The sequence below is a fragment of the Cyanistes caeruleus genome, chromosome Z (assembly GCF_971803275.1).
Source record: "Cyanistes caeruleus chromosome Z, bCyaCae1.hap1.1, whole genome shotgun sequence".
Lineage (NCBI taxonomy): Eukaryota > Metazoa > Chordata > Aves > Passeriformes > Paridae > Cyanistes > Cyanistes caeruleus.
In genome coordinates this window covers 67,856,961-67,872,003 of record NC_141732.1, presented here as the reverse complement: position 1 = coordinate 67,872,003, position 15,043 = coordinate 67,856,961, and the positions used below count along the sequence as shown (strand labels likewise).

The following is a 15,043-nucleotide window of genomic DNA, read 5'->3' as shown; positions in this document are numbered from 1 at the left end:
AGCAGGAGAAATTAATGGTGAATGGCACAGGAAACTGTATCACATAGAAATATTTTTGAAAGGGCTGGAAATTACACATTAGCATGTGCAAGGACAGTGAGAAACTGTTTTGTGGATAAAAGTGGTTGATGTAAAAAGACTGTCAACAAATTAGAAAAGAGCTATCCTAAAGGAAAGTTCTAAGGATATTTGCTCATTTTCTGATAAGAAAGGAAAGCATAAGGCACTTATTTCTGGTAAAAAAACACTGAAAATGGAGTGCAAGGCACAGCAGGAAAATAAAGAATTCTTCTATGCGTGTCAAATGCTAATGGGCAACTTGCATTACAGTTTTATTTATAAGTTTACCTGCGCCATCAGTTTACAGTTCTAGGCAAAGCTGATTTTGTACAGAATTGGACCCAGGCAAGTGAAGCGGAGGCATTCTGCTGACCATGAGCAGACAAACAAGGGTGAAACAGTTCCTGCTTCCCAAAGACAATCACTCTTCACTCTTAAGCCAAATCCAAACCATCGGCTATTTAAAATTAAAGTGCTTCTTAATAACATTTAAACAGTGAAAATGCTGTGTGTCTACATAACCAGCAAGAAAGAACTTCTAGCCTTTTTTAAGATGAAAGAATTTCCCCATGGGGCTGAAAATGAGGAAGGTCTACACAAGAAACAAAATATCACTTGAACATTTTCAAGCTATTACAAGGGAAGTTAAAAAATTTGAAACAGAGCTGTTATGTCAACGCAGCAGTGCTATCATTCACAAAAGAGGCTAAAATATTCCAGTTGCATTAAGTAGCTTTTCCCAAGTCTCCCCATACCATCTTCAAATATCATAATACATCTTTGACATTTAACACTAACACACATCCTCCTCTTTGTAAAATAACTCCCTATGAGGTCTTGCTCTTTCTTTTCAAAGTATGATGATAGTGGGAAATAGAAATCTGAAGTCTCAGAGCCTTTTTATAAAGATGGGTGGTATTAAAAAATTCCACCTGACAACTGCTTCTTATTTGAGGTGAGACAAACTAGCTCTGCTGTGTCTAGCAATTGCTTTCCAGCTGACGGACAAAGAACTTTAAATATAGTCAAAATACAAAAAAAAAAAAAAATTCCCATCTGAAAAATCACAGAAGCCAATGAGGTCATGGACAAACATTTTTCAAGAGAATTGTATTGCTTACTTTGCATCCTTGAGCAACAAGAACACACGCCGCGGTCAGAGGTTTCATCTGCACATAGAAATCACAAACTCTCCTGTGAAACAAAAGCCTGAAGAATCACAGCTCTGGAAAGTTATGCACTCTAGAGATATTCTAGGTCTTAAATTCATTCAGAAGACTTTACCCACATACAGACATGCCCCTAGCATGCATCAAGACAACTCATATGGCAGATCTTAGGCTAGTATCAGTTTTGTTGGAGAGATGAGTTACTTATGGAAGAAAATACTCTTTTCCATCATAAATTATTCTTATGGACTTCTCAGAGTTGGAATATTAGCATCAGGGGAAAAGGCAACAATGATAACACAAATTATTTGTTCAAAGACTCTGATATTAAACTAGACACATATTTAAAGACTGTCAGTAAGAAAGTTTACTGATCAGTAAGTGGAACAATTCATAAGGAAATGCTGCCTACTGATGTCTATTTATTGCACTGCATGTAATTGATATGATCAGATTAAGCAAGGTACATTGACACAGCAGAATATACAGGTTCTCCATACCTCACCTTTCAGCCTCAGCTTTGGAGCACAAAAAAATCAGTCCTATGAACATGCAATGCCTACAAAAAACTATTTCTTATCCTGGTCAAATAGGCATAGACACTGACAAAGCCACATTTTTCCAACTAATGAAAGATATCCTCCCCCAAAGATCAAAATCCACAGTCCTCCACCTTCCTCTTTGCCAAAAGAGTTGAGAGTTTAGCCAGGCAGATCCTGTAACACAAGAGGCAGTTTGCAAGTACTAGAAGATGTACATCTTGCCCCAAAGTCCAAATAATATACCCTTTCATTATTCTAATAGTTATAGCAATAGAAGATTAAGTAAGTGTGTCATTTTCTGGAAATAAACAGATTATTTTATTTCCAAAGAGTGTATACTGTTGCTTGCTACCATTATCACTTGAGGAAAAACAGCCACTTGCAGCATAAGAGAACACAGACATAGTCAGCTCAAGAAAGAAGAAAACCTCATAGAAAATGCATCATCTTCATACTTGGAAGAAACTCAAATAGAAAAGTTTCTGATGGACAAAGCTGGCTATATAATGCTATATTAGAGATTTCTATCTCATCTAGAGGGTTCCTGCAGCTGGGAAAACAGAAGGACCTAGCTCAAACTGTAGAGAATGAAATGAGTAGAAGAACTTACTGAAACACTATCAAAATCCTGCACAAATTTGTTATTTACAAAAGTATAAGGGGTCGTAAATAGTCCAAACTTGTACCTGCATAAGCTTAGCAACTGAACAATAGAAGGGTATGAGCAACGCTTTTAAACATATTATGAACAGAACATTCCTTCAACATATTGTTTAAATACAGTCATGACAGAATATTATGGGGTTTGTGCTTCTCTTTGCAACTGCTAAAACGATACAAGCATGTCTGTGTAGAGACAACAGAGTGTATCACCTCAGTTCCAAGCATTCCTTCTGGACAATGAGAAATGTACTTATGATTTCTAAAACAACATTTCCCCCCTAATACAGTGGAACACCCTTTGTAATGGAAAATTCATTCTAACATTTTTAAGCTAATATTTTGTTTTCTTCAACATTAGCATTGGACTGACTGTTGGACTCTGGCTCCAGAACTGAATTTCATCCAGCTGAATTAAGGTCAAAATCAGTATTCCTACTGCGCAAGTGAAGTTTTAATCCTGCTGGAAAAAAAAGAATAAAAAAATGTACTGTTAACTTCTTCTGGTAAGGAGAAAAAAACAGGCAATGTAAATAAAATGCTATGAATACTTTAGTACTTAAACACAAACTTCAAAAACAGAAAAATTCACAGGTTAAAACTATAAAGATTTGACAAATGAAGGTTTGGATTATGCACATTCCTTGCATTAACTACTTGAACACTAGTTATATGCTAATAGCTATTATGCACACATTATTAATGCTCAGCTGTAGATATACGGGAGAAAACTTTCATACAAATATTATAAATGTCTTAAAGGTTATTTCTTCTTAAAGGATGAAACCAACCCCATGTTAGCTCTCGTACTTAATATTGTGCATGTCCACATTGCATGTTTAATATAATAAAAAATCTACCATTAAAAGACAGTATTTAAACTGCACTGACACCTATAGTTTGTGTGTCATGCTCCCTTGCTGACAAATTCACATGAACTACATTGCCACCCTCCCCGTAAGACTCTATTTGCCAAACCTGGCATTTCAAAACTGAGACAGGCATGCAAGAGGTCTGTGTCAATTTACACTAACAGAAGGACAAATTTCAAGGGTCTTAACACTATGCCACTCAAATCATGTAAGCTCTTCTGCTAATTTCACAAAGAGCAGTCTGTGTGCATTGCTGTCACACGAACAAAATCGTTCTGCCAATGTAAGGGATCAGTCTCTGCACCTAGAGCCTTGCCCACTGCTAAATGCTATATTGGGACTAACTGGCACAGACCACCGTAAGTTTGGTTGCTTTGTTTGTTTTTAATTTAAGCATGTTAACAAGGTGTGAAAGCTTGTATTATTACTGCCAAAGCTCTGAGAAATGTCCACTGCAGAAAAACTGTGGACAGTTTTTAGAAAAGACAGTTTTTAGAAAGAGGCTGTGAGAAAGTAACAGAGAGATCTTGCTGAGATAAATGTACCAGGAACAGCCTCATGATGCTTCCTTTGGTAGAGGAAGCCACTTAATGGTGATGAATAACAAAGGCAATTTTTTGCATCTGAAAGCAAGTTTCATCATATCTCCTCAAGCAAGAAAAAAAGTCTCTGAAACAATACATTTTACATGAAAAACCACCATGCATCCAAAAGAGAGTAATTTCTCATCATGCCAATAATCCATAAGAGCGTTCCACAGTTTGTGAGTTAATGAAAAGTTACTACACTGAAAGATTTCTGCAGCTCCAACTGAACTTGATGTAACAATTGCTGATGCTGGGTTCCTATGCCTTGGAGGGACACAATCTTATACAGGATATATTCATCCAACAGCAACACTCAGTGTACCAAGTAAAATGCTAGATATAGCTTGTGTAAACTGTCAGAAACTAAGACACACTTAATTTTTGAAGGGCACACTTGTGTCTAAATGAAACTATAGAAAACACATTCTCGCAAATATCAGCTACTATTACATTGTCCTAAAGTATCTTTAGCATTATAAAAACTGATGTAACATGAGTAGCTACTACACGAAACTTGCAAGAAGTGAACATTTCTCCTAAGAAGCTTAAAAGACATTAGAGCTTCAGCATCTCTGAAACCTCATTCCATTTAGACACCCTAGAAAGGAAAGATCCTGGAAAAGAAGTCTTGCAAAACCTTGAGGTGCTCCCTCAAACCAGAGATCATCTGAATCAATTACTGGTTTGCATTATAACACGTATTTTGCCTAAGTCTACAACCACAGCTAATATCTTACAAAAGAAAACATACTGAAAAGACAGGAAAGAGTTCGTAGTCTGTACACCATCACCTGCCATCTCATCTTATTTAAAATTTTGTTGAGATCGTGCGTTTTCTGACAGCGACATGCCATGAAGCCGCACACTGCCGCAGCCTGCCTCCCCTCCCGCAGCCGCAGCCCTGCGTCCGTCCCCGCTCCGACCGACCTCGCCGCACAAGTTTACGGGGAAAGGGGCACTATGTGGCATTTAGGTCCAAGGCGAGGTTGACTGCTCGGGCTGTTATGCCAGTCCGGCGGTACAAGAACACGCTCCCATCCCTCCCCGACACCAGGCAGAGCACTCCGCACCCGCCGCCCCACAGCCGCTCACAGCGCGGGGCCGCCGGAGCCGCGTCCCGCCGGTGCCTCTGCCCGCACCTGCCCCGCTCGCTCCCACCCACTTCCCACCGGCAGTGCAAGGCAGCGCGCTAAGGGACGGGCACGGAGCCCCGCGGCAGCGCGGTAAGGGATCTATCGCGGCCAGTGCGCGGAGCCTCCCCAGCGGCGTGGAGCACTGAACCGCGCCGAGCGCTTCGCCTTCCCGGCGCAGGGCGGCCGCGGAGCGGGGAGCCGGGAGCACCCACCGGGGATGGCCAGGTTGGTGAGCGGGGTGCTGTGGAGGCTGCCGGGCAGCGCTGCCATCCAGTCGGCGAAGAGCAGCTCGTTCTTTCCCTGTGACGAAGCCATGCTGCCGCCGCAGCTGTACCGCCGCCGCTGCTCGCTCCAACTCGCCCAGTCCCGGCCACGGCTACCGCCACCGCCGCTGCCGCTGCCACAGCCCCGCCGAGCCCCGGCCCCGCCCGCCTGGCACCGCCTCCCCCCGCCCCGCCGGGCCCCCGCCGCCTCCCCGCGGCGCGGCGGGAGAGCCCTCGGGGCCGGCACCGAGCGCGGCGTGGCCGGACGGCACTGCCGGGCTCGGCACTCGGCGGGCGGTCCCGCCCCAAGTACCGCGGGGGCTGGCGAGGGAGCGGCGTCACGGCCCGGCCCTGGCGGGTCCGCACAGCCCCGGCCCGGGCACCCCCGGCCCCAGCACCGCGGCCCGGGCCGGGGGCCGGCAGCTGAGCCCTCAGGGAGCGCGGGGCTGCCGCCGGCCGGGCGGCCGTGCCCGGGATGGCGCTCGGGGCCCCGGCTGGCGGCTGGTGGTCGTGGGCCTCAGCAGAACCTCCACGACCTTGGCGGTGTTTCGGCTCAGTGCCCCGCGCCGGGACCCGACATCCCTCACAGCCGGCTCCCGGGCGGCTGCATCTGCCCCTGATACGAACGTCTCTTTTTGCAATGGGTTGTTCACATAAAAAAACAAACAAACAAACAAAACAGTGCACCTTAGTTGAACATGCTGTGGAGATTAAATTTTTTTGGCAATAATTTTTTATTCTTCTTTGAGGATGATCCAAAGTAGTATCTAACATTAGCATCTTCAGCCTTTGCAGAAGCATTTGCATTGTCAGTAGGGAAGCATTTGCCTGGCTACCTCCAGACGGATGAATGAATGAAGCTGATAAAGCTCTGTGAGCCATTTTGAACTGTTAGAGCAAACCTGGTCTTTTCACCTTCAGCATTATCCATTTTTGTGAAAGTTGTTTATACATGTGTAGAAGTTCATATGGTGGGGCTGTCAAAAACAGTGCCTGGAGAGAGTCATGATTGAGACAGGTTCACTTTATCAGTTCACCTTGAATTCTTATGACATCAGCTGTGATCCTGTAACTCGTGTTGTTACTCAAACTCTTCTATAGCTGGGTTTGAAAAGAAAACTTCAGGGAACAACTAATAATAGCCCTCCCTTCTCGTTCTGAGTAAAGTTTTCAAGAGTATGAGAAACTTCCTTCGGCCAGAATTTCTTGGAAAGTGAGTATTTCTGAGGTATTTAAATAAAGGAAATGTTTCTGACTCATTTTTTGCTTTAGAAATAGCTCTTGAGGTGGGATTTGACTGGGGAAATGTGATCATATCATTGTCCTTGGGGAATATATTGAGTCTGATTTGAACAATATGTGGAAAATGGGAAGGAGAAAGCAAACAGCTGCCAAGGCCTGTTAAGTTTTTGCAGTATTGCATCTTGTGTATGAAGATGCTAATCTGCCCCTTCCAAAATCACTGGTATTAGCAAGCATGAAAAGAAAGACAAATCCACATTTTGGATATGAAGACATAAGCCCCCCCTAAAAACATGGAAGATGTTACTCACGTAAAGATGGAAGATGTTACATTACATTATCTTCAAAGAACAGGAAGAAATTTTAGTAAAAATTTCAAGACTTCTAAAGAGCATTCCAGTAAGGAACACTCAATATTTCTATCAACATGATTAAATAAAATAAAGTCTTTTATTGAAGGGGCAAAGTTATTCATGGATTCCACTAGTCACCTGGAAAATTGCTGCTGAACTGTTTCATTATGTGGCCTACCTTTTCTGAGAGAAAACTGAAGTATACATCTTTTAGAAAGATTAAACAAGTTTTTAGTGCTGTTGTTGATCTCTCATGGTCTCTGAAGCTTTGGGGATAGCTCAGAACAAAATAAAACAAATACCAGCAAACTCACCACTTTAAAATGTATTAATATATATAATGATCTAAAAAACTACCTTTCAATAGTGCTTTTTACTCTGCTGAAGACTGTAAATATCCGTCTCTGTGCTAACTAGAAACTTGCTGGCATTTGCTTCTGCAAGTAATTCAGACTTTTGTATCTTCTTTTTTTTTATTTTTTTTTTATTTTTATTTTTAATGCCCAAAGTAAGGTTCTTCGTAGTCTGGATTTTAAAACCATGGATACTCTGCTTCATGAAAACTGGCCCACTCTAACATGTCTCACACTGATCATGCTTGAACAGGTCTGCTTCTGTTTTTAGTGACATGTAACTGATAGCAGGCTTAAAATCTGTCATTTAGTCTCTATGAACTTGGGAATCACAGGCTGAAATGATTTGAAGGGAAGTGGGATAGGAAAGGAGACTTTTATGGGACAGAAAGTCAGAAACATTTATAGAATAAACTAAGAAACATTGACTTGGAAGCTTTGACTTCAAATAAAAAGGTATTTTTTTTTCTTTTCAGTAGTATGAGACTTAAGCATTTGTCTTTGTATCTGCTTGGAATGTGTTTAATAAAAAAAAGGGGAAAACCATTTATCTTTATTAAAGAGCAGCTTATTGTGGTTTAGTTTGAATGTGTCATTTTACTAATTTTCACTGATTTTTAAAAAATGACAGCCTGTAAATCAAAGGCAGAGTATCCATGCAAACTTTCTTCCTATTTAAAAACAGTAAAAAACAAAAAATCACATTTTTTGGCCGTATTACTGAAATTCTTGCACGTAGCAAGTCTCACCTGCTCAAGAAAGCAGATTCAAGGAATGAAATAATTAAAAATCTTAAAAACACCTGGTAAAATGAAAATTAAAAGCAGTGACAAGATACAAAAAATGCCATCTTTGCTCTTTTATTCACAGCTATGCTGAGCTCACTGAAGATGCTATGGAGAGATGTAAAATTGAAATTGTGCTATCTGTTCATAATGTATTGTGTTCTCTCCAGTCTTCAGTGTGGATGAATAGACACACTCTGCTTCCATGGCATGGCAAAATAGAGTAATATAGCCAATAGGAATGTTGCTTCAACATTCAGCATTACACTGTTAAAGGAGACTTTCTGTTGTTTTTATTCTCCCCAAAAAAATAGCATTTTAACAGTATACATTCACTGTTACACTTTTTCATTTTAACAATCACATAGTTTGCTTTTTCATATGTCCTTGGCATCTATTTTAATCATATGAAATAACAAAGGACTAAAAGTAACGTTTTCTGTAAATCACATAAAGTACATTCCACTCTGAAAGGTAAACCAAAAATTTACTTAATGGGGCATTGTATTTTTGTGACTATCCTATTATATAGAAAAAATATTTATTTACTTTAAATTTATTGTTAATTAATTCAAAATGAGTCTTGGAAGTGAAGAATTAGTATTGTTTAAATATTTGAACTTTTTCAGTAGATTCTGCTTCTGAGGTTGGTTTCTTCCTCCTTCTTACTACCCCTTTCTATTAATAGAAGTTTTTCAGAACAAATCCTGGCTGCCATCCCATCTTTGCATCTCTCATGGCTTTCAGTGACTCTGTCAGTAACATTTGGGCAGTAAAGCCCTTCCAGTTGTTTGCAGCTGAGTTCCTAATTATATTCTTGTTATTTGGGAACACAGTGGATCCATGATATTCTCAATTTTGCTACTTCCCATGGCTAACAGGTATAACAAGTAGGACAAGTACATAAAATCTCAGAGTCAAAGCAGATTGACTGAATGAGATAATTTATTCAATAGCCATATGGGTAAACAGAAGTCATGACAGGTATTTTGTTGTCATTTTATACTTTGTCTGGATACTTTGACAAGCTCACCCTACATTCATTAAGCAATCTCTTTTTAGTAGTATTTGTCCTGACAAAACAGATTACAAAATTCCTCAGTAGTCAGAAACCTAATAGAAACAGGAAAACAGTATTTTCTTCATTTTATGTGAAAGAATAAATCTGTTCCTGGTTTTCAAGCAGAAGAAAATGTGGTTTACTCTGTACTCTGATTTGTTATTCTCTACTAAGAAAGCCTGAGCATCCTTACTTGTGCCAGTGATGAATCTGAGAAGAAACAGTATTTGTTCTGAGCAGCTGACAAATGTCAGGAAGATGCTAATGTTATCCCAATTCTCTTGGGGTAAATTATAGTGACTGGGAAGATGATGGGTTAATATAAAGGTACAACACATGTTTTTACTTGCATACTTTATAACCAAAGCAAAGACATTACAAAAATATGCAGAAAATGAAATAACTAAAGAGCATGTATCAATTATCATGACCATTTGCTCTAGTTAACCAAACTCTGGAAGCTTCAAATAAAAAGGATAAAAGACAAATTAGAGTATTTGTATCCAGTCCTCAGATGGAAATCTGTTTCACCTTAGCTACTTTCTGAAGAGTATTTTTCAAGTTTCTGGAAAAAGGTTTGTTTTGTCTTTTTCTTTTTTAACTTTCTCAAGCAGAATCCTGCTGTGTCTTACCTAGGATGGCTGCATCAAAGCACAACAGTGGCTACGTTCTTTACCTGATTAAAAACAAAGAGGTATGGTTTTGTTGGCATTTTGAAGATTCTAATGGCATTATCCAGAACAGCAGCAGCAGAACATGAAAAACCCTATTTTCTCATATCCAGTGCTATCAGATCACAGCAAAGTCTGCAATTTTGCTACAGGGAAAGGTGAGAAAGAGATTGCTTTTTATTTCTAGACCAACCGGACAATCTTTAAAGGGTTTCTGTAGAAGCTCATGAACATTTAGTCACAAATAAATGTTTCTGAGACTTGAACACCCCACATTTGGCATGGTTAAGAACTTGCAGATAAAGCTTGATTCAAGCATTTGAATGTGAGGAGCTCATTCTCTAGCTAGAAAACTGCTGCTTTATTGAAAACAAAAGTTAAATGAGATAATACAGTGGTGGGCTTACCACAGGCAATGCAGAAGGAAGCATCACTGCTGATCATAATCCTTGTAGCCTCCCAACACAGTGTTCACATGGTCACAAAAGACTTTATCAATATGAAAATGTCTACCTTTAGTTAAAAAAAAAATGCTTTAAAGACCCAAAGCAACCTCTCCCCTGCTATGTTTTCCAGCCCTGTGAAAAAGGAATGAGAAGTTTTCAAGGCAGTTAGGTATTCCCGTGACTCTACTTAGTTTTGGCAGAAAACACAGCCTTTGCATGAATAGTAAATTTTGAACAGTCTAACCAAAATCTTCAGTAAAATGTAATGATAGACAAAACATTCCAGAAGATTTTTAGGATGATATCTGATCTCCTTTGGGGTTGTAACTAGCAGAGACAAATTAGGAATGTTCAAGGCATGATAAAAACTGTTAAAAATGCAAGACCAAACCAAATCAAAGAAAAAGGTTATTTTCATTGAATACATACTGTGTTATCACATAGTGGTAAATAAAAAAAAAGTCTATACACAGAAAAATCAGTGAAAGTAGCAGAAATTAAATGGATGAGATAATCAGAAATGGATAGTGCTTACAGGATTTTACTGTAGACCACCAAAAACAGATGATGCAATCTGCTTGTATGTGTAAACCATTTACAATGCAGTTCAGAACTACTGTGTGTGGTATTTAGAAAAGAGAGAAAAGAGGAAAATAGTGTTTCTAAATACATATTAAAGTACTTTTCAATTTTTTGAGGTATGGAAATTAATTGCTATAAAAAGAAACACTCAGATTTTACAACTGTTTTTTTACCATCAAGATATTTAAATTGGCATTTTGTAATCGATCCTGGATTTGACTAGCAGTGGATATGTACTATTACATAGTTCCCATCTCTTTGCTGTATGATTACTTTTAAAAAGTAAACATCTGTCAAACAGTAGTTTGTAGTAGTAGTAGTAGTAGACCTGTAGTAAGCGTTTTTTAAAACATTCTAAAAGAAATGAGAACTGCATTAAATGGGAAAACAGTGAGAGCAAATAAATGTACAACGACTGCTTAAGCAATGAGTATTAGGCAATAATTAAGTATTTTTATTTCTGTGCCTGTTGGAGAATAGTCCAAAATCAGTGAGATGATGAAAATACTCTACTGAATTTGGATCGTCTGGATGTAAAGCTAATATCAGGTGGTTAATAGCTGATGCACCTACTGTGCTTATATCCTAAGCCACTGGAGATGAAAATAATTTTCTGTTTTTAAGTAGATGACAGATGACACAGAAGACTTTCCAACAGTGGTCAGTTCTACTCTTGGCAACTGGAGTCATGTTTCATGAAAGATGCATGTCTGCATCCCAGATGAGGCTTTCCAAACAAGCTTTTGCTGTTTGCATGGTAATGAAGCACTCCCAAAAGGTGTTGAAAAGAGTCAGCAGGACTAGTGAGATTTTAACATATGACTCAAATCAGTATGCCAGACACATTTTACAAGCTGCAGCGGGTGCCTGCTGAGCAGCTGAGAGGTCATGTTCCTTTTTAATTACATGCACCCCATGATTGGTGAGCAGTGCATTTGTTTCAGCCTGGTATTTGCAGGTTGGGTACTACAGGGTGCAAGGCAGGTGTCTCAACCCCAAACAAAGGGTGGTGCCATCAGACTTCTCTAGGGGAACAGGCAGGAAGCTGTTGGCACAAACACTAGAGAAAGAGAGGTGACAATTGTGTGTGTGAAGAAAGCTTTTGCTTGGTCTACTCTTCCCCACTCCACTTTGTGATGTGATGGAACACTACATGGTCATTACTCAAAGTGCAACAATGTAAAACTTCTTACCTGAAACCATGGGTTTTTATTCTTCTAGCACAAGAAAACTGTGAGAGAGAGAATAGGAGATAGAATAAGAGAATGGAAAGTGTGGGTGGTAACAAAGAAAGAAAAGGAATCCCACAAAAGCATGGAGAAAGTTGATATCCAAAGGTGGTGGTATCACCAAGAGTTTAGAAATGAGATTCTGGGATTTATGTCTGCTCCTGGATGTCCATTCTCTAGGACAATGGAATGGACGAGCTTGTTTTGTTTTTCCTTTAGACAGTTTCAGTTCTGCTGTGTCGTGGTTTTAAAGCAGTAACTAAAAAATTACTAGAAAACTGAGTTATTTCTAGCTGTGAGATGTGGATTAGAACAAGAGCAAAACAGGCTTAAAACTTAAAAGGAATAAAGAAACTTTATTAACAAAACTACAAGAATAAGAAAACTAAAATAAAACTTCCAGAAAACTCTTTTTCCCCTACTACTTAACCATTCTTTTGTTTGTTCTATGACAACAGAGAGACAAAAAAACTTTGGAACTTTGGTGTTTAAACAGTCTCCAATTCTTGCTAGAATTTTTTCATCAGTCTCTGTAGAGAAACAGAAGTTTTCTTCTGCTGATCTATGGAGTTTCTCACAAAAAAACTATTTCTGTTATAGCTTTCTATTTTTCTGATGCCAGCTGCCCAGAAATCTGTCATCAGTTCACTCCTCCCATTTCACATCACTCTGAGGTGTGTATGGGTCATGAGTCTAGGGATGTCATTTTTAAGGATGAGTTATTCAAAGGCAAAAGTTCTCTTCATCTGTCTCTGTGAGCTTCTCTGGAAACAGAAGTTTTCTCTTTGCCTCAAGCGGCCTCAAATCTTCAACTATTATTTCTTCCCCTCTGTTCTAGCACTTCACTGTATCACAACTACTCTACTGTTTGCTTAAAATCTACACTTTGAACACTCCATTCTTCTGAATATACTCTGTCATGAATTAAAGGAGTTTTTTCAGAACACTATTGTCCATCTCCATAGTTTTAACAGAAAAATATTTCAGCTTATGAAACATCTCCTTATTCTCTCTTCTCCATTTAAAACTTAACTCTTTTCTTCACTGTCTTTGATGGTTTTATGATGTCTTTTTCATGTTTATTCTCTCTCTCTCTCTCTCTCTCACTCTGAGAAAAAGGAGTAATCTGTATGTTTTATCCAGGTAGTAAAAGAGTCTTAGAAAGCTGCAGATGTTCGTGGTGTCAGGTTTCAATCCAGCAGCAGAAACTGCAAACCAACTCGGGCCAGCCAGCTCCGTTTCTCCCCCCACCCTCCTCTGCGGCCTTGTCCGGCCTGGAGCCGGGGGAGGAGGCCGAGACAGAGCCTTGTTACCTTTCCAGAAGCCGGAAACCGAAAAAAGCAATCAAGAGAACTCTGGCTTTACATCTTAAGGTGGTGTTCATAAGTTGATCTCACTTTTCAATGGCCAAAACTGCTGTCAATTCTTAGAAATGACCGTTAATTGGCCAGGAGAAAATACTCCCATCAGCCACCAGCAGCTTCAACTTCCTTAGCTCCCTAAGCTGTCTTAAAGGTAAAGTCACCCCATGACATGCTGCTGTCTAACTTCTGTTTTTTTCTTGACTCATCTCCACAGCTCACCGCTTTGAATTGCTGCCTCACCCTTGGCCTTCGTGGCAAATTAAATTACACACCTAAGACGTTAATTTCATGACTGCACTGTACCTAGTGAATTATTCATAAATTTTGTAAATATTTCTAGCTAGAGATTGAAAATCAGACATCAGTTTCTGAAAGAATTTTCTACGTTCAGGACTGGGCCTTAATTGCTGTTCATTGTGGCTTGCTACTTGTTAAAAACAGTTTCATTAATTGCAGCACAGCTCAGGATTATCAAGATAATTAAGTTTGTAATGATCCATATGACAGAGTGAATAAAAAATATCAGGAATTCCTAATACGAGTACAATCCCCTTTAGACTAAAATTCATTATTCCTTGCAGTATAAACTTGATCATTTTAGCCTCTAGGCCATAAAGTATTTTCCCATTGTCTTGGGGAAAAATTTGGATTAAATAGGCTGAGGGATTAAATAGGATCAGAGGCTTTTCCTCAGCTAACCAACAGACACCATAAACTAATGCAAAGGACAGAAGGTGCAGTCTTGCTCTGGCCAGCCTCCTTCAGCAGCTCACGAGCAGGCAGGAGAGCCTGCAATTCACCCTCCAGTGTGCTGCATATGCTTCACAATCCTAGCAGCTCATAAAGGTTGCAGCTTTAATACATTGCTTCTGACAACCTTTTTTCATTGCATACAGAAGCTTAGAAATCAGAATAATGCCTTCATCCACTGAAGTACCTGCTAGGTTATAGCCTAACAAAGAGGGTTTCAGCACCTGCTTTTTGGGATGCAAGACCTTAAAGCCTGGTTGTGTTTTCCTGAGTCCTGTTGAAATATACACATTGACCAAATTAAAAGTCTTTGGCCATGAACTGAGGCAAATGGGGCCCGGGGAAGACAGGTCCCAGGAGCACAGCAGAGGGAGCGATGAGGCCATTCAAGATGAGCAGCTGGAGGAAACAACAGTGCTTGCAGCCTTGCCAGCAAGACTAGCATGGGGCTGGGAGAGTGGCTGTTTCTGCCTTATCCCCACAGCAACCACTGCAAGCACTTTGGGCCTTCCACCGTATTTATTTAAGCGAAGAGGATTTCTCAACAAAAATGGAGTCTAAATTCCAAGGCTTACTTGCAAATCCAGAGCATCACCTCGATGATCAAACAAAGCCCCAGTGCTTCCCACAACCTCCTTTCCTTGACACATAGACTGAATTCAGCATACCACCACTTTGCCTTAATATACATCTGAGTTGTTCTGGGATTTTTTCAGATACTCCGTTTTCTATTTGCAAGTTTTAAGGGCAATAGAGAAAAACAATCCTTTACAGAAATAAATATTCCCTGTCCTGTCTACAAACCAGATGCTTTAACATGTGCTTTGCAAGGGCTGGACAGGTCAGAGCATGACTGTGCTATAATGTGCAGTGTCTGCTCTTCTTCACGTTGGCTCCAGGCCCTGTGGAGATTAGTGGGGGC

General features: G+C 40.0%; 1 protein-coding gene and 1 long non-coding RNA gene across 2 annotated transcripts in view; both read right to left on the bottom strand.

Annotated features, from left to right (window-relative positions):
• PLCXD3 (phosphatidylinositol specific phospholipase C X domain containing 3) overlaps positions 1-5,425 on the bottom strand; it is a 78,205-nt gene extending 72,780 nt beyond the window's left edge. Inside the window, exon 1 of the mRNA XM_023944675.2 lies at positions 5,236-5,425. Coding sequence (XP_023800443.2) covers positions 5,236-5,338 — 103 coding nt within the window. The 5' untranslated portion in view covers positions 5,339-5,425. The remainder of the gene's footprint in view (positions 1-5,235) is intronic.
• Positions 5,426-8,946: 3,521 nt separating this feature from the next.
• LOC147648541 (uncharacterized) lies at positions 8,947-13,511 on the bottom strand. The gene is made up of 2 exons (XR_015281123.1): positions 13,321-13,511; positions 8,947-12,009 (listed from the first exon to the last, which is right to left on the bottom strand). It is a non-coding gene; the product is annotated as an uncharacterized LOC147648541 (long non-coding RNA).
• Positions 13,512-15,043: the final 1,532 nt, after the last annotated feature.